At 58.7% G+C, this 23,591-nt stretch overlaps 1 protein-coding gene across 9 annotated transcripts in view; it reads left to right on the forward strand.

The window, feature by feature from the left end:
* The window catches only part of LOC148675063 (CAP-Gly domain-containing linker protein 4), a 41,291-nt gene that overhangs the window by 12,376 nt on the left and 5,324 nt on the right, over positions 1-23,591 (forward strand). For 7 of the 9 annotated variants that reach the window (XM_088625996.1, XM_088625992.1, XM_088626001.1 and 4 more), the window contains exons 5-13: positions 11,444-11,605; positions 12,236-12,354; positions 13,875-14,096; positions 15,276-15,411; positions 15,836-15,961; positions 17,389-17,481; positions 18,293-18,472; positions 20,677-20,811; positions 22,758-22,881. In XM_088625996.1, coding sequence (XP_088482122.1) covers positions 11,444-11,605; positions 12,236-12,354; positions 13,875-14,096; positions 15,276-15,411; positions 15,836-15,961; positions 17,389-17,481; positions 18,293-18,472; positions 20,677-20,811; positions 22,758-22,881 — 1,297 coding nt within the window. The remainder of the gene's footprint in view (positions 1-11,443; positions 11,606-12,235; positions 12,355-13,874; positions 14,097-15,275; positions 15,412-15,835; positions 15,962-17,388; positions 17,482-18,292; positions 18,473-20,676; positions 20,812-22,757; positions 22,882-23,591) is intronic. The other 2 variants (XM_088625994.1, XM_088625998.1) reach the window with 2 other exon arrangements.

The raw sequence follows: 23,591 nt of genomic DNA on the forward strand, positions 1-23,591 counted from the left end.
CTGTGTGGGACAGTGGGTACAGGAGCACTGTGTGTGTCTGTGTGGGACAGTGGGTACAGGAGCAGTGTGTGTGTCTGTGTGGGACAGTGGGTACAGGAGCAGTGTGTGTGTCTGTGTGGGACAGTGGGTACAGGAGCTGTGTGTGTGTGTGTGGGACAGTGGGTACAGGAGCAGTGTGTGTGTGTCTGTGTGGGACAGTGGGTACAGGAGCTTTGTGTGTGTCTGTGTGGGACAGTGGGTACAGGAGCAGTGTGTGTGTCTGTGTGGGACAGTGGGTACAGGAGCAGTGTGTGTGTCTGTGTGGGACAGTGGGTACAGGAGCAGTGTGTGTGTGTGGGACAGTGGGTACAGGAGCACTGTGTGTGTGTCTGTGTGGGACAGTGGGTACAGGAGCTGTGTGTGTGTCTGTGTGGGACAGTGAGTACAGGAGCAGTGTGTGTGTCTGTGGGACAGTGGGTACAGGAGCAGTGTGTGTGTGTCTGTGTGGGACAGTGGGTACAGGAGCTGTGTGTGTCTCTGTGTGGGACAGTGAGTACAGGAGCAGTGTGTGTGTCTGTGGGACAGTGGGTACAGGAGCAGTGTGTGTGTGTCTGTGTGGGACAGTGGGTACAGGAGCTGTGTGTGTCTGTGTGGGACAGTGGGTACAGGAGCAGTGTGTGTGTCTGTGTAGGACAGTGGGTACAGGAGCACTGTGTGTGTCTGTGTGGGACAGTGGGTACAGGAGCAGTGTGTGTGTCTGTGTGGGACAGTGGGTACAGGAGCAGTGTGTGTGTCTGTGTGGGACAGTGGGTACAGGAGCTTTGTGTGTGTCTGTGTGGGACAGTGGGTACAGGAGCAGTGTGTGTGTGTGGGACAGTGGGTACAGGAGCACTGTGTGTGTGTCTGTGTGGGACAGTGAGTACAGGAGCAGTGTGTGTGTCTGTGTGGGACAGTGAGTACAGGAGCAGTGTGTGTGTCTGTGGGACAGTGGGTACAGGAGCAGTGTGTGTGTGTCTGTGTGGGACAGTGGGTACAGGAGCAGTGTGTGTGTCTGTGTGGGACAGTGGGTACAGGAGCTGTGTGTGTGTCTGTGTGGGACAGTGGGTACAGGAGCTGTGTGTGTCTCTGTGTGGGACAGTGGGTACAGGAGCAGTGTGTGTGTGTCTGTGTGGGACAGTGGGTACAGGAGCTGTGTGTGTCTGTGTGGGACAGTGGGTACAGGAGCAGTGTGTGTGTGTCTGTGTGGGACAGTGGGTACAGGAGCAGTGTGTGTGTGTCTGTGTGGGACAGTGGGTACAGGAGCTGTGTGTGTGTCTGTGTGGGACAGTGGGTACAGGAGCAGTGTGTGTGTGTCTGTGTGGGACAGTGGGTACAGGAGCTGTGTGTGTGTCTGTGTGGGACAGTGGGTACAGGAGCAGTGTGTGTGTCTGTGTGGGACAGTGGGTACAGGAGCACTGTGTGTGTCTGTGTGGGACAGTGGGTACAGGAGCTGTGTGTGTGTCTGTGTGGGACAGTGGGTACAGGAGCAGTGTGTGTGTCTGTGTGGGACAGTGGGTACAGGAGCTGTGTGTGTGTGTGTGGGACAGTGGGTACAGGAGCAGTGTGTGTGTCTGTGTGGGACAGTGGGTACAGGAGCAGTGTGTGTGTCTGTGTGGGACAGTGGGTACAGGAGCTGTGTCTGTCAGTGTGTCTGTGTGGGACAGTGGGTACAGGAGCACTGTGTGTGTCTCTGTGTGGGACAGTGGGTACAGGAGCAGTGTGTGTGTGTCTGTGTGGGACAGTGGGTACAGGAGCTGTGTGTGTGTCTGTGTGGGACAGTGGGTACAGGAGCAGTGTGTGTGTCTGTGTGGGACAGTGGGTACAGGAGCAGTGTGTGTGTCTGTGTGGGACAGTGGGTACAGGAGCAGTGTGTGTGTGTCTGTGTGGGACAGTGGGTACAGGAGCTGTGTGTGTGTCTGTGTGGGACAGTGGGTACAGGAGCTGTGTGTGTGTGTGTGGGACAGTGGGTACAGGAGCTGTGTGTGTGTGTGTGGGACAGTGGGTACAGGAGCAGTGTGTGTGTGTCTGTGTGGGACAGTGGGTACAGGAGCACTGTGTGTGTGTCTGTGTGGGACAGTGGGTACAGGAGCAGTGTGTGTGTCTGTGTAGGACAGTGGGTACAGGAGCAGTGTGTGTGTCTGTGTGGGACAGTGGGTACAGGAGCAGTGTGTGTGTCTGTGTGGGACAGTGGGTACAGGAGCAGTGTGTGTGTCTGTGTGGGACAGTGGGTACAGGAGCTGTGTGTGTGTCTGTGTGGGACAGTGGGTACAGGAGCTGTGTCTGTCAGTGTGTCTGTGTGGGACAGTGGGTACAGGAGCTGTGTCTGTCAGTGTGTCTGTGTGGGACAGTGGGTACAGGAGCACTGTGTGTGTCTCTGTGTGGGACAGTGGGTACAGGAGCAGTGTGTGTGTGTCTGTGTGGGACAGTGGGTACAGGAGCTGTGTCTGTCAGTGTGTCTGTGTGGGACAGTGGGTACAGGAGCAGTGTGTGTGTCTGTGTGGGACAGTGGGTACAGGAGCTGTGTCTGTCAGTGTGTCTGTGTGGGACAGTGGGTACAGGAGCAGTGTGTGTGTCTGTGTGGGACAGTGGGTACAGGAGCAGTGTGTGTGTCTGTGTGGGACAGTGGGTACAGGAGCTGTGTGTGTGTCTGTGTGGGACAGTGGGTACAGGAGCTGTGTGTGTCTGTGTGGGACAGTGGGTACAGGAGCACTGTGTGTCTGTGTGGGACAGTGGGTACAGGAGCAGTGTGTGTGTCTGTGTGGGACAGTGGGTACAGGAGCTGTGTGTGTGTCTGTGTGGGACAGTGGGTACAGGAGCTGTGTGTGTGTGTGTGGGACAGTGGGTACAGGAGCACTGTGTGTGTGTCTGTGTGGGACAGTGGGTACAGGAGCAGTGTGTGTGTCTGTGTGGGACAGTGGGTACAGGAGCACTGTGTGTGTGTCTGTGTGGGACAGTGGGTACAGGAGCAGTGTGTGTGTGTCTGTGTGGGACAGTGGGTACAGGAGCAGTGTGTGTGTCTGTGTGGGACAGTGAGTACAGGAGCAGTGTGTGTGTCTGTGTGGGACAGTGGGTACAGGAGCAGTGTGTGTGTCTGTGTGGGACAGTGGGTACAGGAGCTGTGTGTGTGTCTGTGTGGGACAGTGGGTACAGGAGCAGTGTGTGTGTCTGTGTGGGACAGTGGGTACAGGAGCACTGTGTGTGTGTCTGTGTGGGACAGTGGGTACAGGAGCAGTGTGTGTGTCTGTGTGGGACAGTGGGTACAGGAGCAGTGTGTGTGTCTGTGTGGGACAGTGGGTACAGGAGCAGTGTGTGTGTCTGTGTGGGACAGTGGGTACAGGAGCTGTGTGTGTGTGTGTGGGACAGTGGGTACAGGAGCAGTGTGTGTGTGTCTGTGTGGGACAGTGGGTACAGGAGCTTTGTGTGTGTCTGTGTGGGACAGTGGGTACAGGAGCAGTGTGTGTGTCTGTGTGGGACAGTGGGTACAGGAGCTGTGTGTGTGTCTGTGTGGGACAGTGAGTACAGGAGCAGTGTGTGTGTCTGTGGGACAGTGGGTACAGGAGCAGTGTGTGTGTGTCTGTGTGGGACAGTGGGTACAGGAGCTGTGTGTGTCTCTGTGTGGGACAGTGAGTACAGGAGCAGTGTGTGTGTCTGTGGGACAGTGGGTACAGGAGCAGTGTGTGTGTGTCTGTGTGGGACAGTGGGTACAGGAGCTGTGTGTGTCTGTGTGGGACAGTGGGTACAGGAGCAGTGTGTGTGTCTGTGTAGGACAGTGGGTACAGGAGCACTGTGTGTGTCTGTGTGGGACAGTGGGTACAGGAGCAGTGTGTGTGTGTGTGTGGGACAGTGGGTACAGGAGCAGTGTGTGTGTCTGTGTGGGACAGTGGGTACAGGAGCTTTGTGTGTGTCTGTGTGGGACAGTGGGTACAGGAGCAGTGTGTGTGTGTGGGACAGTGGGTACAGGAGCACTGTGTGTGTGTCTGTGTGGGACAGTGAGTACAGGAGCAGTGTGTGTGTCTGTGTGGGACAGTGAGTACAGGAGCAGTGTGTGTGTCTGTGGGACAGTGGGTACAGGAGCAGTGTGTGTGTGTCTGTGTGGGACAGTGGGTACAGGAGCTGTGTGTGTCTCTGTGTGGGACAGTGGGTACAGGAGCAGTGTGTGTGTGTCTGTGTGGGACAGTGGGTACAGGAGCTGTGTGTGTCTGTGTGGGACAGTGGGTACAGGAGCTGTGTCTGTCAGTGTGTCTGTGTGGGACAGTGGGTACAGGAGCACTGTGTGTGTGTCTGTGTGGGACAGTGGGTACAGGAGCAGTGTGTGTGTCTGTGTGGGACAGTGGGTACAGGAGCAGTGTGTGTGTCTGTGTGGGACAGTGGGTACAGGAGCAGTGTGTGTGTCTGTGTGGGACAGTGGGTACAGGAGCTGTGTGTGTGTGTGTGGGACAGTGGGTACAGGAGCAGTGTGTGTGTGTCTGTGTGGGACAGTGGGTACAGGAGCTTTGTGTGTGTCTGTGTGGGACAGTGGGTACAGGAGCAGTGTGTGTGTCTGTGTGGGACAGTGGGTACAGGAGCTGTGTGTGTGTCTGTGTGGGACAGTGAGTACAGGAGCAGTGTGTGTGTCTGTGGGACAGTGGGTACAGGAGCAGTGTGTGTGTGTCTGTGTGGGACAGTGGGTACAGGAGCTGTGTGTGTCTCTGTGTGGGACAGTGAGTACAGGAGCAGTGTGTGTGTCTGTGGGACAGTGGGTACAGGAGCAGTGTGTGTGTGTCTGTGTGGGACAGTGGGTACAGGAGCTGTGTGTGTCTGTGTGGGACAGTGGGTACAGGAGCAGTGTGTGTGTCTGTGTAGGACAGTGGGTACAGGAGCACTGTGTGTGTCTGTGTGGGACAGTGGGTACAGGAGCAGTGTGTGTGTGTGTGTGGGACAGTGGGTACAGGAGCAGTGTGTGTGTCTGTGTGGGACAGTGGGTACAGGAGCTTTGTGTGTGTCTGTGTGGGACAGTGGGTACAGGAGCAGTGTGTGTGTGTGGGACAGTGGGTACAGGAGCACTGTGTGTGTGTCTGTGTGGGACAGTGAGTACAGGAGCAGTGTGTGTGTCTGTGTGGGACAGTGAGTACAGGAGCAGTGTGTGTGTCTGTGGGACAGTGGGTACAGGAGCAGTGTGTGTGTGTCTGTGTGGGACAGTGGGTACAGGAGCTGTGTGTGTCTCTGTGTGGGACAGTGGGTACAGGAGCACTGTGTGTGTCTGTGTGGGACAGTGGGTACAGGAGCAGTGTGTGTGTGTGTGTGGGACAGTGGGTACAGGAGCAGTGTGTGTGTCTGTGTGGGACAGTGGGTACAGGAGCTTTGTGTGTGTCTGTGTGGGACAGTGGGTACAGGAGCAGTGTGTGTGTGTGTGTGGGACAGTGGGTACAGGAGCAGTGTGTGTGTCTGTGTGGGACAGTGGGTACAGGAGCTTTGTGTGTGTCTGTGTGGGACAGTGGGTACAGGAGCAGTGTGTGTGTGTGGGACAGTGGGTACAGGAGCACTGTGTGTGTGTCTGTGTGGGACAGTGAGTACAGGAGCAGTGTGTGTGTCTGTGTGGGACAGTGAGTACAGGAGCAGTGTGTGTGTCTGTGGGACAGTGGGTACAGGAGCAGTGTGTGTGTGTCTGTGTGGGACAGTGGGTACAGGAGCTGTGTGTGTCTCTGTGTGGGACAGTGGGTACAGGAGCAGTGTGTGTGTGTCTGTGTGGGACAGTGGGTACAGGAGCTGTGTGTGTCTGTGTGGGACAGTGGGTACAGGAGCTGTGTCTGTCAGTGTGTCTGTGTGGGACAGTGGGTACAGGAGCACTGTGTGTGTGTCTGTGTGGGACAGTGGGTACAGGAGCAGTGTGTGTGTCTGTGTGGGACAGTGGGTACAGGAGCAGTGTGTGTGTGTCTGTGTGGGACAGTGGGTACAGGAGCTGTGTGTGTCTGTGTGGGACAGTGGGTACAGGAGCAGTGTGTGTGTGTCTGTGTGGGACAGTGGGTACAGGAGCAGTGTGTGTGTGTCTGTGTGGGACAGTGGGTACAGGAGCTGTGTGTGTGTCTGTGTGGGACAGTGGGTACAGGAGCAGTGTGTGTGTGTCTGTGTGGGACAGTGGGTACAGGAGCTGTGTGTGTGTCTGTGTGGGACAGTGGGTACAGGAGCAGTGTGTGTGTCTGTGTGGGACAGTGGGTACAGGAGCACTGTGTGTGTCTGTGTGGGACAGTGGGTACAGGAGCTGTGTGTGTGTCTGTGTGGGACAGTGGGTACAGGAGCAGTGTGTGTGTCTGTGTGGGACAGTGGGTACAGGAGCTGTGTGTGTGTGTGTGGGACAGTGGGTACAGGAGCAGTGTGTGTGTCTGTGTGGGACAGTGGGTACAGGAGCAGTGTGTGTGTCTGTGTGGGACAGTGGGTACAGGAGCTGTGTCTGTCAGTGTGTCTGTGTGGGACAGTGGGTACAGGAGCACTGTGTGTGTCTCTGTGTGGGACAGTGGGTACAGGAGCAGTGTGTGTGTGTCTGTGTGGGACAGTGGGTACAGGAGCTGTGTGTGTGTCTGTGTGGGACAGTGGGTACAGGAGCAGTGTGTGTGTCTGTGTGGGACAGTGGGTACAGGAGCAGTGTGTGTGTCTGTGTGGGACAGTGGGTACAGGAGCAGTGTGTGTGTCTGTGTGGGACAGTGGGTACAGGAGCTGTGTGTGTGTGTGTGGGACAGTGGGTACAGGAGCAGTGTGTGTGTGTCTGTGTGGGACAGTGGGTACAGGAGCACTGTGTGTGTGTCTGTGTGGGACAGTGGGTACAGGAGCAGTGTGTGTGTCTGTGTAGGACAGTGGGTACAGGAGCAGTGTGTGTGTCTGTGTGGGACAGTGGGTACAGGAGCAGTGTGTGTGTCTGTGTGGGACAGTGGGTACAGGAGCAGTGTGTGTGTCTGTGTGGGACAGTGGGTACAGGAGCTGTGTGTGTGTCTGTGTGGGACAGTGGGTACAGGAGCTGTGTCTGTCAGTGTGTCTGTGTGGGACAGTGGGTACAGGAGCTGTGTCTGTCAGTGTGTCTGTGTGGGACAGTGGGTACAGGAGCACTGTGTGTGTCTCTGTGTGGGACAGTGGGTACAGGAGCAGTGTGTGTGTGTCTGTGTGGGACAGTGGGTACAGGAGCTGTGTCTGTCAGTGTGTCTGTGTGGGACAGTGGGTACAGGAGCAGTGTGTGTGTCTGTGTGGGACAGTGGGTACAGGAGCTGTGTCTGTCAGTGTGTCTGTGTGGGACAGTGGGTACAGGAGCAGTGTGTGTGTCTGTGTGGGACAGTGGGTACAGGAGCAGTGTGTGTGTCTGTGTGGGACAGTGGGTACAGGAGCTGTGTGTGTGTCTGTGTGGGACAGTGGGTACAGGAGCTGTGTGTGTCTGTGTGGGACAGTGGGTACAGGAGCACTGTGTGTCTGTGTGGGACAGTGGGTACAGGAGCAGTGTGTGTGTCTGTGTGGGACAGTGGGTACAGGAGCTGTGTGTGTGTCTGTGTGGGACAGTGGGTACAGGAGCTGTGTGTGTGTGTGTGGGACAGTGGGTACAGGAGCACTGTGTGTGTGTCTGTGTGGGACAGTGGGTACAGGAGCAGTGTGTGTGTCTGTGTGGGACAGTGGGTACAGGAGCAGTGTGTGTGTCTGTGTGGGACAGTGGGTACAGGAGCTGTGTGTGTGTCTGTGTGGGACAGTGGGTACAGGAGCACTGTGTGTGTGTCTGTGTGGGACAGTGGGTACAGGAGCTGTGTGTGTGTCTGTGTGGGACAGTGGGTACAGGAGCTGTGTGTGTGTGTGTGGGACAGTGGGTACAGGAGCAGTGTGTGTGTGTCTGTGTGGGACAGTGGGTACAGGAGCAGTGTGTGTGTCTGTGTGGGACAGTGGGTACAGGAGCTGTGTGTGTGTCTGTGTGGGACAGTGGGTACAGGAGCAGTGTGTGTGTCTGTGTGGGACAGTGGGTACAGGAGCTGTGTGTGTGTCTGTGTGGGACAGTGGGTACAGGAGCAGTGTGTGTGTCTGTGTGGGACAGTGGGTACAGGAGCAGTGTGTGTGTGTCTGTGTGGGACAGTGGGTACAGGAGCAGTGTGTGTGTCTGTGTGGGACAGTGGGTACAGGAGCTGTGTGTGTGTCTGTGTGGGACAGTGGGTACAGGAGCTGTGTCTGTCAGTGTGTCTGTGTGGGACAGTGGGTACAGGAGCAGTGTGTGTGTCTGTGTAGGACAGTGGGTACAGGAGCACTGTGTGTGTGTCTGTGTGGGACAGTGGGTACAGGAGCAGTGTGTGTGTCTGTGTGGGACAGTGGGTACAGGAGCAGTGTGTGTGTCTGTGTGGGACAGTGGGTACAGGAGCAGTGTGTGTGTCTGTGTAGGACAGTGGGTACAGGAGCACTGTGTGTGTCTGTGTGGGACAGTGGGTACAGGAGCACTGTGTGTGTGTCTGTGTGGGACAGTGGGTACAGGAGCAGTGTGTGTGTCTGTGTAGGACAGTGGGTACAGGAGCAGTGTGTGTGTGTGTGGGACAGTGGGTACAGGAGCAGTGTGTGTGTGTCTGTGTGGGACAGTGGGTACAGGAGCTTTGTGTGTGTCTGTGTGGGACAGTGGGTACAGGAGCAGTGTGTGTGTCTGTGGGACAGTGGGTACAGGAGCACTGTGTGTGTGTCTGTGTGGGACAGTGGGTACAGGAGCAGTGTGTGTGTCTGTGTGGGACAGTGGGTACAGGAGCTGTGTGTGTCTGTGTGGGACAGTGGGTACAGGAGCAGTGTGTGTGTCTGTGTGGGACAGTGGGTACAGGAGCAGTGTGTGTGTCTGTGTGGGACAGTGGGTACAGGAGCAGTGTGTGTGTCTGTGTGGGACAGTGGGTACAGGAGCAGTGTGTGTGTCTGTGTGGGACAGTGGGTACAGGAGCTGTGTGTGTCTGTGTGGGACAGTGGGTACAGGAGCAGTGTGTGTGTCTGTGTGGGACAGTGGGTACAGGAGCACTGTGTGTGTGTGTGGGACAGTGGGTACAGGAGCAGTGTGTGTGTGTCTGTGTGGGACAGTGGGTACAGGAGCTGTGTGTGTGTCTGTGTGGGACAGTGGGTACAGGAGCAGTGTGTGTGTGTCTGTGTGGGACAGTGGGTACAGGAGCTGTGTGTGTGTCTGTGTGGGACAGTGGGTACAGGAGCAGTGTGTGTGTCTGTGTGGGACAGTGGGTACAGGAGCAGTGTGTGTGTGTCTGTGTGGGACAGTGGGTACAGGAGCACTGTGTGTCTGTGTGGGACAGTGGGTACAGGAGCAGTGTGTGTGTCTGTGTGGGACAGTGGGTACAGGAGCACTGTGTGTGTCTGTGTGGGACAGTGGGTACAGGAGCAGTGTGTGTGTCTGTGTGGGACAGTGGGTACAGGAGCAGTGTGTGTGTGTCTGTGTGGGACAGTGGGTACAGGAGCTGTGTCTGTCAGTGTGTCTGTGTGGGACAGTGGGTACAGGAGCAGTGTGTGTGTCTGTGTGGGACAGTGGGTACAGGAGCTGTGTCTGTCAGTGTGTCTGTGTGGGACAGTGGGTACAGGAGCAGTGTGTGTGTGTCTGTGTGGGACAGTGGGTACAGGAGCTGTGTCTGTCAGTGTGTCTGTGTGGGACAGTGGGTACAGGAGCAGTGTGTGTGTCTGTGTGGGACAGTGGGTACAGGAGCAGTGTGTGTGTGTCTGTGTGGGACAGTGGGTACAGGAGCTGTGTCTGTCAGTGTGTCTGTGTGGGACAGTGGGTACAGGAGCTGTGTGTGTCAGTGTGTCTGTGTGGGACAGTGGGTACAGGAGCAGTGTGTGTGTGTCTGTGTGGGACAGTGGGTACAGGAGCTGTGTGTGTGTGTCTGTGTGGGACAGTGGGTACAGGAGCTGTGTGTGTGTGTCTGTGTGGGACAGTGGGTACAGGAGCTGTGTGTGTGTCTGTGTGGGACAGTGGGTACAGGAGCAGTGTGTGTGTGTCTGTGTGGGACAGTGGGTACAGGAGCTGTGTGTGTGTCTGTGTGGGACAGTGGGTACAGGAGCAGTGTGTGTGTGTCTGTGTGGGACAGTGGGTACAGGAGCAGTGTGTGTGTCTGTGTGGGACAGTGGGTACAGGAGCTGTGTGTGTGTGTGTGGGACAGTGGGTACAGGAGCACTGTGTGTGTGTCTGTGTGGGACAGTGGGTACAGGAGCAGTGTGTGTCTGTGTGGGACAGTGGGTACAGGAGCACTGTGTGTGTCTGTGTGGGACAGTGGGTACAGGAGCAGTGTGTGTGTGTGGGACAGTGGGTACAGGAGCACTGTGTGTGTGTGTGTGGGACAGTGGGTACAGGAGCTGTGTGTGTGTCTGTGTGGGACAGTGGGTACAGGAGCAGTGTGTGTGTCTGTGTGGGACAGTGGGTACAGGAGCAGTGTGTGTGTCTGTGTGGGACAGTGGGTACAGGAGCAGTGTGTGTGTGTCTGTGTGGGACAGTGGGTACAGGAGCACTGTGTGTGTGTCTGTGTGGGACAGTGGGTACAGGAGCTGTGTCTGTCAGTGTGTCTGTGTGGGACAGTGGGTACAGGAGCACTGTGTGTGTGTCTGTGTGGGACAGTGGGTACAGGAGCAGTGTGTGTGTGTCTGTGTGGGACAGTGGGTACAGGAGCTGTGTGTGTGTCTGTGTGGGACAGTGGGTACAGGAGCTGTGTGTGTCTGTGTGGGACAGTGGGTACAGGAGCAGTGTGTGTGTGTCTGTGTGGGACAGTGGGTACAGGAGCTGTGTGTGTGTCTGTGTGGGACAGTGGGTACAGGAGCTGTGTGTGTGTGTGTGTGGGACAGTGGGTACAGGAGCAGTGTGTGTGTCTGTGTGGGACAGTGGGTACAGGAGCAGTGTGTGTGTCTGTGTGGGACAGTGGGTACAGGAGCAGTGTGTGTGTCTGTGTGGGACAGTGGGTACAGGAGCACTGTGTGTGTCTGTGTGGGACAGTGGGTACAGGAGCAGTGTGTGTGTCTGTGTAGGACAGTGGGTACAGGAGCACTGTGTGTGTCTGTGTGGGACAGTGGGTACAGGAGCACTGTGTGTGTGTCTGTGTGGGACAGTGAGTACAGGAGCAGTGTGTGTGTCTGTGTGGGACAGTGGGTACAGGAGCTGTGTGTGTGTCTGTGTGGGACAGTGGGTACAGGAGCTGTGTGTGTGTGTGTGTGGGACAGTGGGTACAGGAGCAGTGTGTGTGTCTGTGTGGGACAGTGGGTACAGGAGCAGTGTGTGTGTCTGTGTGGGACAGTGGGTACAGGAGCTGTGTGTGTGTCTGTGTGGGACAGTGGGTACAGGAGCTGTGTCCCTGAGGTGTCGGCGTGTCTGTATGGGACAGTGGGTACAGGAGCTGTGTCTGTCAGTGTGTCTGTGTGGGACAGTGGGTACAGGCGCTGTGTCCCTGAGGTGTCGGTGTGTCTGTTGCAGGAGATGCAGACACAGCTGCCAGTTTTGCCAGTCAGCTGCTGTCCCTGGGCGCTGACCCCTGCCTGCGCTCCCGCTGGACCAACATGAGCCCCCTGCACTACGCCTCCTACTTCGACGTCCCCCAGCTCATCCGGGTGGTGCTGCAGGCCTGCCGGCCCGGGGGTGAGTCTGGCACGCACATGCCTACACACGGGCATCGCAGAACAGGACCCGGACTGAGACAGGCACACACCAGCCCTAACCCTGACACACACACACACCAGCCCTAACCCTGACACGCACACACCCGCCCTAACCCTGACACGCACACACCAGCCCTAGCCCTGACACGCACACACCCGCCCTAACCCTGACACGCACACACCCGCCCTAGCCCTGACACGCACACACCCGCCCTAGCCCTGACACGCACACACACCAGCCCTAGCCCTGACAGGCAAGATGGAACACACACACACGCACACCCGCCCTAACCATGACAGGCAAGATGGAACACACACACACGCACACCCGCCCTAACCATGACAGGCAAGATAGAACGCACACACAGGCACTGCAGACCATGTCATGGGCCGAGATGCATGCACAGGTACTGCAGAACACGCTTACATGCTACATGCACATGCTGCGGTGCATTATTGAGCTCCCTGTTCTGGCAAAGGCTGTAAGTACACTTTAAATACCCTCTCCCAGCAATCTAAGCAGCTGAGTTCTGAGTGCCATGCAGTGGAGCCCTACTGTCATGATGTCGACCTGACCCCTGACCCCTGACCCCTGTCTGTGCTGTCACAGAGGTGGATGCCACCTGCAGCGATTTCAACTTCGGCACGCCCCTGCACATCGCCGCCTCCAACCTGTGTGTGTCAGCTGTCAGGTGCCTGCTGGAGCTCGGCGCCAACCCTGCCTTCCGGGTGAGAGGGGCACGGGGGCATCACTGCGCTCTCTGCCAGGAGAGCACCGGGCACAAAACAGAGCACGCACCAACACACTCAGCACAGCGTGGTCTCACACATTCGCTCATGGAGGCAGGAGATAGGAGGGGAGTGGCTTTACTGTGAGACAATGTGGACATTTCAGCTCTGTTAACAAATACGGGTTTACAAGCAAAAGGAAACCATGTGGCCCATCTGGCCCCTGTTGTAATTAGTAGTTTATTAAATCCCAGGTTCTCATCCAGCTGTTTGTTGAGAGAAACCAGGGTGTCAGCTTCAACCACCTGGGTATCAGCCGGAAAGCTTGTTCCACCCTCCTATTACTCTATTACAGAAATGAAAAATGACTTGAGGAAGACCTTTCTATTGAAATGTTCTGCTCCTGTGAAAATAAATTCATTGTTGAAGAGAATGAATGAGGTTATTCCTAGCGGGTGATTCTGAATTATTGTTTTAAGTTTGAATCTCTGTGTTTAAGGCAGATGCTTGACACAGATGCTTGTGGCAGTTTAGATCAGAACAGCGCTTTATTTAAATTTCCCACACACCGTGAGATAAACAGTGATGTATCATAACTGCAGTTCTCTCAGGTCTGAAAATCATCAACCAGGTGCTGCTCGTTTTCCTCTGCAGCCGCACTTTCAGAGTGTGAGCACTGGAGGGCAGCACAGAGCTGCAGCCTTCAGTCAGACACAGCGCTTCTGCGTGGAGCCTGTTACACGTAGACAGGGCAGATGAGCTGTGATGGGATAGGTGAGATAATTTGTTGTGGTGGACTGGATTACAGACCTAACTCTGCTTTGCTTAGACGGCGAGATCCAGTCACCCCAAAAGAACAGTACTTGATTCCAGCAGTAAGCCTCTGTAGTGTCAGTAGGGGGGGAACTGGGGGGTGTCGTTCTGCACGTGTCGAGATACCTGGTTATTCCTGTTGTCGAAGATGAGGAAGAACAGCACTGAGGACGATGACGAAGGCGTTGCATGACAGCACTGAGGACGATGACGATGAAGGCGTTGCATGACAGCACTGAGGATGATGCAAAGCCGTTGCATGACGGTGCTGATGACGATGATGATGACGAAGCCGTTGCATGACGGTGCTGACGTTGACGAAGCCGTTGCATGACGGTGCTGACGATGACGAAGCTGTTGCATGACGGTGCTGATGACGATGACGAAGGCGTTGCATGACGGTGCTGATGACGATGACGAAGGCGTTGCATGACGGTGCTGATGATGACGAAGCCGTTGCATGACGGTGCTGACGATGACGAAGCCGTTGCATGACGGTGCTGATGACGATGACGAAGGCGTTGCATGACAACGCTGATGATGATGATGACGATGATGAAGCCGTTGCATGACGGCGCTGATGATGATGACGATGACGAAGCTGTCGCGTGTGGGTGTAGCGGTGCTGCCTGCTGTGGTGCTGAGGCAGCAGTGGGACTGTGGCTCGCGTGTCGGCTGGTGACGGGGGCCTCCTCTCTCCCTGCCAGAACGAGCGCGGGCAGTGCCCGGTGGACGTGGTGCCCGAGCCGCTGGACATGCCCCTGGAGATGGCCGACGCTGCAGCTCTGGCCAAGGAGCTGAGGCAGCTGCTGCGGGAGGCCCTGCCTCAGGAGGCCGGCCTCGCCTCGCCGCAGCCCGACAGGACCAGGAGCCTGCTGTCCGCGCTGGGGCTGCGCCTGGGGGACCGGGTGGTCATCGCTGGCCAGAAGGTGCGAGGGACAGAAGGGCCGGGGCGTGGGGCCCGCTCTGACACAGCCTCGTGCTGCTCATCCTGGGGCAGACTGGGGGCTGGGAGTCAGAGGACTGGGGGTCTCCTGAGGTTTGTGGAGCCCTGGGGTACAGGGAGCTGGAGGACTGGGGGTCTGGGGAGCCCTGGGGTCTGAGAGCTGGAGGACTGGGGGTCGGGGGAGCCCTGGGGTACAGGGAGCTGGAGCCCTGGGGAGCCCTGGGGTCTGGAAGCTGGTGGACTGGGGGTCTGGGGAGCCCTGGGGTCTGAGAGCTGGAGGACTGGGGGTCTGGGGAGCCCTGGGGTACAGGGAGCTGGAGGACTGGGGGATCTGGGGAGCCCTGGGGTACAGGGAGCTGGAGGACTGGGGGTCTGGGGAGCCCTGGGGTACAGGGAGCTGGAGGACTGGAGGATCTGGGGAGCCCTGGGGTACAGGGAGCTGGAGGACTGGGGGTCTGGGGAGCCCTGGGGTACAGGGAGCTGGAGGACTGGGGGTCTGGGGAGCCCTGGGGAACAGGGAGCTGGAGGACTGGGGGGTCTGGGGAGCCCTGGGGTACAGGGAACTGGAGGACTGGGGGTCTGGGGAGCCCTGGGGTACAGGGAGCTGGAGGACGGGGGGTCTGGGGAGCCCTGGGGTACAGGGAGCTGGAGGACTGGGGGATCTGGGGAGCCCTGGGGTCTGAGAGCTGGAGGACTGGGGGTCTGGGGAGCCCTGGGGTCTGAGAGCTGGAGGACTGGGGGTCTGGGGAGCCCTGGGGTACAGGGAGCTGGAGGACTGGGGGTCTGGGGAGCCCTGGGGTACAGGGAGCTGGAGGACTGGGGGTCTGGGGAGCCCTGGGGTACAGGGAGCTGGAGGACTGGGGGTCTGGGGAGCCCTGGGGTCTGGGGAGCCCTGGGGTCTGGGAGCTGGAGGACTGGGGGTCTGGGGAGCCCTGGGGTACAGGGAGCTGGAGGACTGGGGGTCTGGGGAGCCCTGGGGTACAGGGCTCTAGGCTGCTCTCCAGCAGGTGGGCGGGGGATGGTGTGGACGTGTGTAGGGCCTTGTGACTTCAGCTCAGTGGAGAGCCGTGTCTCGGATCTGGAGCACTCCAGCGTCGGAGTGTTAGTGGCCAGACTGCACCTGGGTGCTCGGGCCTGACCCCATGCTCCTCTCCCTGTGCAGGTTGGCACGCTGCGTTTCTGCGGCGGGACGGAGTTTGCCAGCGGGCAGTGGGCCGGGGTGGAGCTGGATGACCCGGAAGGGAAGAATGACGGCTCAGTTGGTGGGGTCCAGTACTTCAGCTGTCAGCCCAAACACGGTACCAGAACTACCAGAACCCATCCGCTTCCCAGTGTTGTCTCTGTGCTGCTGTCCTCTGTGTTAGTGTGAAATGGGCAGGATCAGGGCTTGAAAAGCAGGCCAGATCTGGGCTTGTTCCCTGTGTCCTCTGGACAGCCAGTCATTAACACTGACCCACTGATCTAAGCAGTGTTTGCTGTTCTAGATTCCCATGGGGCCGGGCTACGGTTCTGTGCAGGAGGGAGGTCAAGCTGTTTGATTCATGCTAGCCAGGAAGCTCGTTTCTTACTCCTCCTGTTTGTTTTTAATTATTCACAGCATATAGTGGTCGGTTAGTGAGAAACATGCACCACGCCACACGGCACTCGAGAGGAAGCAGGGCCTTGGTGGGTAGGGGTAGGAGCCCGTGTCAACCCTGGCTGACCTCTGACCTCTTGCCCCAGGGATCTTTGCTCCCCTGTCGAAGATCGGCAAGGCCTCAGAGCGCCGCAGGGCGACCCTCCGCAGCTCCACGCCTCTGCGGTCAGGGAGGCTGGACCTGTCGCACGTCACTGCCAAGATCAACACAGGTGAGCCAGGGGCCTCGCACTGCGCCACGGAGCTGTGTGTCAGTCAGGCGTGACTGGGGTGTCTCAAACTGCAGTACGGAGCTGTGTGTCAGGTCAGGGGTGACTGGGGTGTCTCGCACTGCGGCGCGGAGCTGTGTGTCGGTGAGGGGTGACTGGGGTGTCTCGCACTGCGGCGCGGAACTGTGTGTCAGTCAGGGGTGACTGGGGTGTCTCGCACTGCGGCGCGGAGCTGTGTGTCGGTGAGGGGTGACTGGGGTGTCTCGCGCTGCGGCGCGGAGCTGTGTGTCGGTGAGGGGTGACTGGGGTGTCTCAAACTGCAGTACGGAGCTGTGTGTCAGGTCAGGGGTGACTAGGGTGTCTCGCACTGCGGCGCGGAGCTGTGTGTCGGTGAGGGGTGACTGGGGTGTCTCGCACTGCGGCGCGGAGCTGTGTGTCGGTGAGGGGTGACTGGGGTGTCTCGCACTGCGGTGCGGAGCTGTGTGTCAGTCAGGGGTGACTGGGGTGTCTCGCACTGCAGCACAGAGCTGTGTGTCGGTGAGGGGTGACTGGGGTGTCTCGCGCTGCGGCATGGAGCTGTGTGTCAGTCAGGGGTGACTGGGGTGTCTCGCGCTGCGGCGCGGAGCTGTGTGTCGGTGAGGGGTGACTGGGGTGTCTCGCGCTGCGGCACGGAGCTGTGTGTCAGTCGGGGGTGACTGGGGTGTCCTGCACTGCGGTGAGGAGCCTGTAGTGTCGTGAGGGGTGACTGGGGTGTCTGGCACCGCGGTGAGGAGCCGGTAGTGTCGGTGAGGGGTGACTGGGGTGTCCTGCACCGCGGCGCGGAGCCGGTAGTGTCGTGAGGGGTGACTGGGGTGTCTCGCACCGCGGCGCGGAGCCGGTAGTGTCGGTGAGGGGTGACTGGGGTGTCCTGCACCGCGGCGCGGAGCCCCGATGCTGCTCCAGTGTGAGTGATTGTCAGGGTGGGGAGCTGTGTGTCGGTCAGGGGTGACTGGGGAGCCCCGATGCTGCTCCAGTGCGAGTGATTGTCAGGGTGGGGAGCTGTGTGTCGGTCAGGGGTGACTGGGGAGCCCCGATGCTGCTCCAGTGCGAGTGATTGTCAGGGTGGGGAGCTGTGTGTCGGTCAGGGGTGACTGGGGAGCCCCGATGCTGCTCCAGTGCGAGTGATTGTCAGGGTGGGGAGCTGTGTGTCGGTCAGGGGTGACTGGGGAGCCCCGATGCTGCTCCAGTGCGAGTGATTGTCAGGGTGGGGAGCTGTGTGTCGGTCAGGGGTGACTGGGGAGCCCCGATGCTGCTCCAGTGCGAGTGATTGTCAGGGTGGGGAGCTCCTCACTGCCAGCAGTCTTGTGTGTCTGCATGAGGTCCAGGCACAGGGCGCCAGCTGCTCTCACGGCTCTTCCTGCTTCTGTTCTGGGTCTGGGGCCACACCACAGCTAGGGGCCCACCTGTCAAACACCAGAGGGCGCCACCGATAGACAGCCCCGCGCCCCCCCCGGGGGCAGACCAGCCCTGTGAGGCACATCCAGGTACGGCTCTGACTGCCCCTCGCTCCTCGCCCAGGGCCCACTCTAACTGCCCCTCCCCCCTCGGCCAGGGCCCCTCGCTCTAACTACCCCTCGCTCTAACTACCCCTCGCTCTAACTACCCCTCGCTCTAACTGCCCCTCGCTCCTCGGCCAGGGCCCCTCGCTCTAACTGCCCCTCGCTCCTCGGCCAGGGCCCCACTCCATCTGCCCCTCGCTCTAAATGCCCCTCGCTCCTCGGCCAGGGCCCGCTCCAACTGCCCCTCGCTCCTCGGCCAGGGCCCCGCTCCAACTGCCCCTCGCTCAAACTGCCCCTTGCTCCTCGGCCAGGGCCCCACTCTAACTGCCCCTCGCTCTAACTGCCCCTCGCTCCTCGGCCAGGGCCCACTCCAACTGCCCCTCGCTCTAACTGCCCCTTGCTCCTCGGCCAGGGCCCCTCGCTCTAACTGCCCCTCGCCGTGCTGCCTAAAGGCTGCAGTGCTTGCCGTTATGCCCTCTGAGATGTCAGGGTGTGTCTGAAATGGCGCTCCTGATGTCTGGCACTGCTCCTGCCCCCGGAGAGCAGACTCCGCCCCCACCTCTCCTAATCCGGCCGCTGAGCCCGGCGCTGTGGGCACAGAGCTTCCCTGGGAATCCCAGGGCCGTCCGCTCAAGGCAGAGGACCTGCTGTCCCTTCAGCCCGCTGGGGCGTGGGATGTCGAAGAGACGTGGGTGTCTCTGCAGAGCCTGTCCCTTGCTGTCCCAGCGCGCGGGCCTGGACTGCTGCACCCGTCTCTCCACCTGTCTGAAAGTCTCTCCTCTCTCTCCTGGCCCAGGGTCTTCCTCTCTCCACGCCTCCAGCCGCTCTTCCTCCTCCTCGTCTCTGGACTCTAAAACCCCGCCCCTCGGCCGTCCCCGTCCAGCCCCACGGCAGCGCCCTCCCACCCGCCCCAGGAGAGAGAGAGCCCACTCCAACGCCAAGACGGCAACGCCCTCTTCTGCCCGGACCTCCGCCGGTACCGTGCCCACCCTGCACTGCGTCGCTGTCGCCCTGCACTGGGTCCCACACACCCCTGGGTCACTGTCGCCCTGCACTGCGTCCCACCCTGCACTGGGTCACTGTCGCCCTACACTGGGTCCCACACACCCCTGGGTCACTGTCGCCCTGCACTGGGTCCCACACACCCCTGGGTCACTGTCGCCCTGCACTGGGTCCCACACACCCCTGGGGCACTGTCGCCCTGCACTGCGTCTCACCCTGCACTGGGTCACTCTCGCCCTGCACTGGGTCCCACACACCCCTGGGTCACTGTCACCCTGCACTGGGTCACTGTCGCCCTGCACTGCGTCCCGCCCTGCACTGGGTCACTGTCGCCCTACACTGGGTCCCACACACCCCTGGGTCACTGTCGCCCTGCACTGGGTCCCACACACCCCTGGGTCACTGTCGCCCTGCACTGGGTCCCACACACCCCTGGGTCACTGTCGCCCTGCACTGGGTCACTCTCGCCCTGCACTGGGTCCCACACACCCCTGGGTCACTGTCGCCCTGCACTGGGTCCCACACACCCCTGGGTCACTGTCGCCCTGCACTGGGTCACTGTCGCCCTGCACTGGGTCACTGTCGCCCTACACTGGGTCCCGCCCTGCACTGGGTCCCACACTCCCCTGGGTCACTGTCGCCCTGCACTGGGTCCCACACACCCCTGGGTCGCTGTCGCCCTGCACTGGGTCCCACCCTGCACTGGGTCCCACCCTGCACTGGGTCCCACACACCCCTGGGTCACTCTCACCCTGCACTGGGTCACTGTCGCCCTGCACTGGGTCCCACACACCCCTGGGGCACTCTCGCCCTGCACTGGGTCCCACACTCCCCTGGGGCACTCTCGCCCTGCACTGGGTCCCACACTCCCCTGGGGCACTGTCGCCCTGCACTGTGTCCCACACACCCCTGGGTCACTGTCGCCCTGCACTGGGTCGCTGTCGCCCTGCACTGTGTCCCACACACCCCTGGGTCACTGTCGCCCTGCACTGGGTCACTGTCGCCCTGCACTGGGTCCCACACACCCCTGGATCACTGTCGCCCTGCACTGTCCCACACTCCCCTGGGGCACTGTCGCCCTGCACTGGGTCCCACACTCCCCTGGGTCACTGTCGCCCTGCACTGTGTCCCACACACCCCTGGGTCACTGTCGCCCTGCACTGTGTCCCACACACCCCTGGGTCACTGTCGCCCTGCACTGGGTCACTCTTGCCCTGCACTGGGTCCCACACTCCCCTGGGGCACTGTCGCCCTGCACTGGGTCCCACACACCCCTGGGTCACTCTCGCCCTGCACTGGGTCACTCTCGCCCTGCACTGGGTCCCACACTCCCCTGGGGCACTGTCGCCCTGCACTGGGTCCCACACACCCCTGGGTCACTGTCGCCCTGCACTGGGTCCCACACACCCCTGGGTCACTGTCGCCCTGCACTGGGTCCCACACTCCCCTGGGGCACTGTCGCCCTGCACTGGGTCACTGTCGCCCTGCACTGGGTCCCACACACCCCTGGGTCACTGTCGCCCTGCACTGGGTCACTCTCGCCCTGCACTGGGTCCCACACACCCCTGGGTCACTGTCGCCCTGCACTGGGTCCCACACACCCCTGGGTCACTGTCGCCCTGCACTGGGTCACTGTCGCCCTGCACTGGGTCACTGTCGCCCTGCACTGGGTCCCACACACCCCTGGGGCACTCTCGCCCTGCACTGGGTCCCACACACCCCTGGGGCACTCTCACCCTGCGCTGCGTCCCACCCTGCACTGGGTCACTGTCGCCCTGCACTGGGTCCCACCCTGCACTGGGTCACTGTCGTCCTGCACTGGGTCCCACCCTGCACTGGGTCCCACACACCCCTGGGTCACTGTCGCCCTGCACTGGGTCACTGTCGCCCTGCACTGGGTCCCACACACCCCTGGGGCACTCTCGCCCTGCACTGGGTCCCACACTCCCCCGGGGCACTCTCGCCCTGCACTGGGTCCCACACACCCCTGGGGCACTCTCGCCCTGCACTGGGTCCCACACTCCCCCGGGGCACTGTGTCCCACACACCCCTGGGTCACTGTCGCCCTGCACTGGGTCACTGTCGCCCTGAACGACCGCGCGGTTCAGCTGTTGAGCCACCGTTTCAGGCCTCTGTCTCTAATCTCCCGTCACTGAGGCTCAGCGCTCTGTCCCCCAGGTCCCGGGCCCAGGACTCCGTCCGTGAGCAGCGTGGTGTCGGAGGAGCTGGAGGTGCAGCTGGGGGAGCGAGTGCTGGTGGTGGGGCAGAGGACCGGCGTGGTGCGCTTCTGTGGCAAGACCAGCTTCGCCCCGGGTCAGTCTGCCTCGCCACTGTAACCGAGATACTCGCACCCTGCTCCTCAGATACTCACGCCCTAAGACTGAAGTACTCGCGTGTACTCCTGAGAGTCTCGCGCCTTGCTCCTGAGATACTCACTTACTCACTTATCCTATGAATAAAATACTCATAGTGTACTCCTGAGATACTCGCGCCCTATGACAGAAGTACTCCTGAGAGTCTTACGCCCTGCTCCTGAGATACTCGCACCCTATGAAAGTACTCACAGTATACTCCTGAACTATTTACTCTCTATGACTAAAGGACTCATAGTGTACTCATGAGATAATTGCACACTACTCCATAAGATACTTAGACTATGACTGAACTACTCATATTGTACTCCTGAACTAACTGCTATGACTGAAGTATTCACAGTGTACTCATGAGAGTCTCGCGCCCTGCTCCTGAGATACTCACATCCTATGAATAAAATACTCACAGTATACTCCTGAGTTACTCGCGCCCTATGACAGAAGTACTCCTGAGAGTCTTACGCCCTGCTCCTGAGATACCTGCACCCTATGAAAGTACTCGCAGTATACTCCTGAACTATTTACTCTCTATGACTAAAGGACATAGTGTACTCATGAGATAATTGCACACTACTCCATAAGATACTTAGACTCTGACTGAACTACTCACATTGTACTCCTGAACTAACTGCTATGACTGAAGTATTCACAGTGTACTCATGAGGTACTCTCCCTCTAACAGTGAAGTACTCACTCTGCTCCTGAGATGCACTCTGACTGAAGTATTCACAGTGTACTCATGAGATACTCTCCCTCTAACAGTGAAGTACTCACTCTGCTCCTGAGATGCACTCTGACTGAAGTATTCACAGTGTACTCATGAGATACTCTCACTCTAACACTGAAGTACTCACTCTGCTCCTGAGATGCACTCTGACTGAAGTATTCACAGTGTACTCATGAGATACTCTCACTCTAACACTGAAGTACTCACTCTGCTCCTGAGATGCACTCTGACTGAAGTATTCACAGTGTACTCATGAGATACTCTCACTCTAACACTGAAGTACTCACTCTGCTCCTGAGATGCACTCTGACTGAAGTATTCAGTGTACTCATGATATACTCTCCCTCTAACACTGAAGTACTCACTCTGCTCCTGAGATGCACTCTGACTGAAGTATTCACAGTGTACTCATGAGATACTCTCACTCTAACACTGAAGTACTCTCTCTGCTCCTGAGATGCACTCTGAAGCATTCACAGTGTACTCATGAGATACTCTCGCTCCAACACTGAAATACTCACTCTGCTCCTGAGATGCACTCTGACTGAAGTATTCACAGTGTACTCATGAGATACTCTCACTCTAACACTGAAGTACTCGCTCTGCTCCTGAGATGCACTCTGACTGAAGTATTCACAGTGTACTCATGAGATACTCTCACTCTAACACTGAAGTACTCGCTCTGCTCCTGAGTTGCACTCTGACAGAAGTATTCACAGTGTACTCATGAGATACTCTCGCTCTAACACTGAAATACTCACTCTGCTCCTGAGATGCACTCTGACTGAAGTATTCACAGTGTACTCATGATATACTCTCACTCTAACACTGAAGTACTCACTCTGCTCCTGAGATGCACTCTGAAGCATTCACAGTGTACTCATGAGATACTCTCCCTCTAACACTGAAGTACTCGCTCTGCTCCTGAGTTGCACTCTGACTGAAGTATTCACAGTGTACTCATGAGATACTCTCACTCTATGACTGAGGTCCTCACAGTGTACTCGTGAGAGAGTGCGTTACTGAGGTATTTGCAGCGCGTGCTGGAGAGATTCACTAGAACGGAGGTACCCCCGGTCCGGTCCGGTCCGGTCCGGAGAGATTCCCCCGTGACCGAGAGCCTCTCTTGCTGTGCCCCTGCCTGCCTGTCTGTCCCGCAGGGCTGTGGCTGGGCGTCGAGCTGGACAAGCCCAGTGGGAAGAACGACGGCTCGGTGGGGGGGGTGCAGTACTTCAGCTGCCCCCCCAAGCACGGCGTCTTCGCCCCTCCCTCCCGGGTGCAGCGGTGAGTTTCTGTGCCCCGGCTGGGCGGGGGTGGGGCGGGGGGCCTGGGGGCGCTCGATGCTGGAGTGGGCCAGCAGCACCTGCAGTGTTGGGGTACCTGGGCCTCGGTCTGCATGCTGGGCGAGTGTTGCTGCTCCCAGGGGGTTTTCCTGGGGGGGTTGAGGGAGTGGGCGCTAGTCCAGTACTTGAGGTGGGGCAGTGCCTGTGTGACTTGTTCGGTGGGAGACCAGGTCGGTTTGACTGGTATTTCTGTAGGTTCATGGTTGTGTTGTGTAGTTGCAGGGACCTTCCACTCTCACATCCTCTCCAGTGTCACCCTAGCCTCTCGCTGTTCCCCTCTCTGTCCCTCCATTTTCCCATATTCTCTCGGTCCAGTCCCTGTGTCTCCTGCAGGAATAGGAGAGAGGGCGGCCCTGTTCAGTCCCTGTGTCTCCTGCAGGAATAGGAGAGAGGGCGGCCCTGTTCAGTCCCTGTGTCTCCTGCAGGAATAGGAGAGAGGGCGGCCCTGTTCAGTCCCTGTGTCTCCTGCAGGAATAGGAGAGAGGGCGGCCCTGTTCAGTCCCTGTGTCTCCTGCAGGAATAGGAGAGAGGGCGGCCCTGTTCAGTCCCTGTGTCTCCTGCAGGAATAGGAGAGAGGGCGGCCCTGTTCAGTCCCTGTGTCTCCTGCAGGAATAGGAGAGAGGGCGGCCCTGTTCAGTCCCTGTGTCTCCT

The sequence above is a fragment of the Lepisosteus platostomus genome, chromosome 3 (genome assembly GCF_059453375.1).
Source record: "Lepisosteus platostomus isolate fLepPlt1 chromosome 3, fLepPlt1.hap1, whole genome shotgun sequence".
Taxonomy (NCBI): Eukaryota; Metazoa; Chordata; class Actinopteri; order Semionotiformes; family Lepisosteidae; genus Lepisosteus; species Lepisosteus platostomus.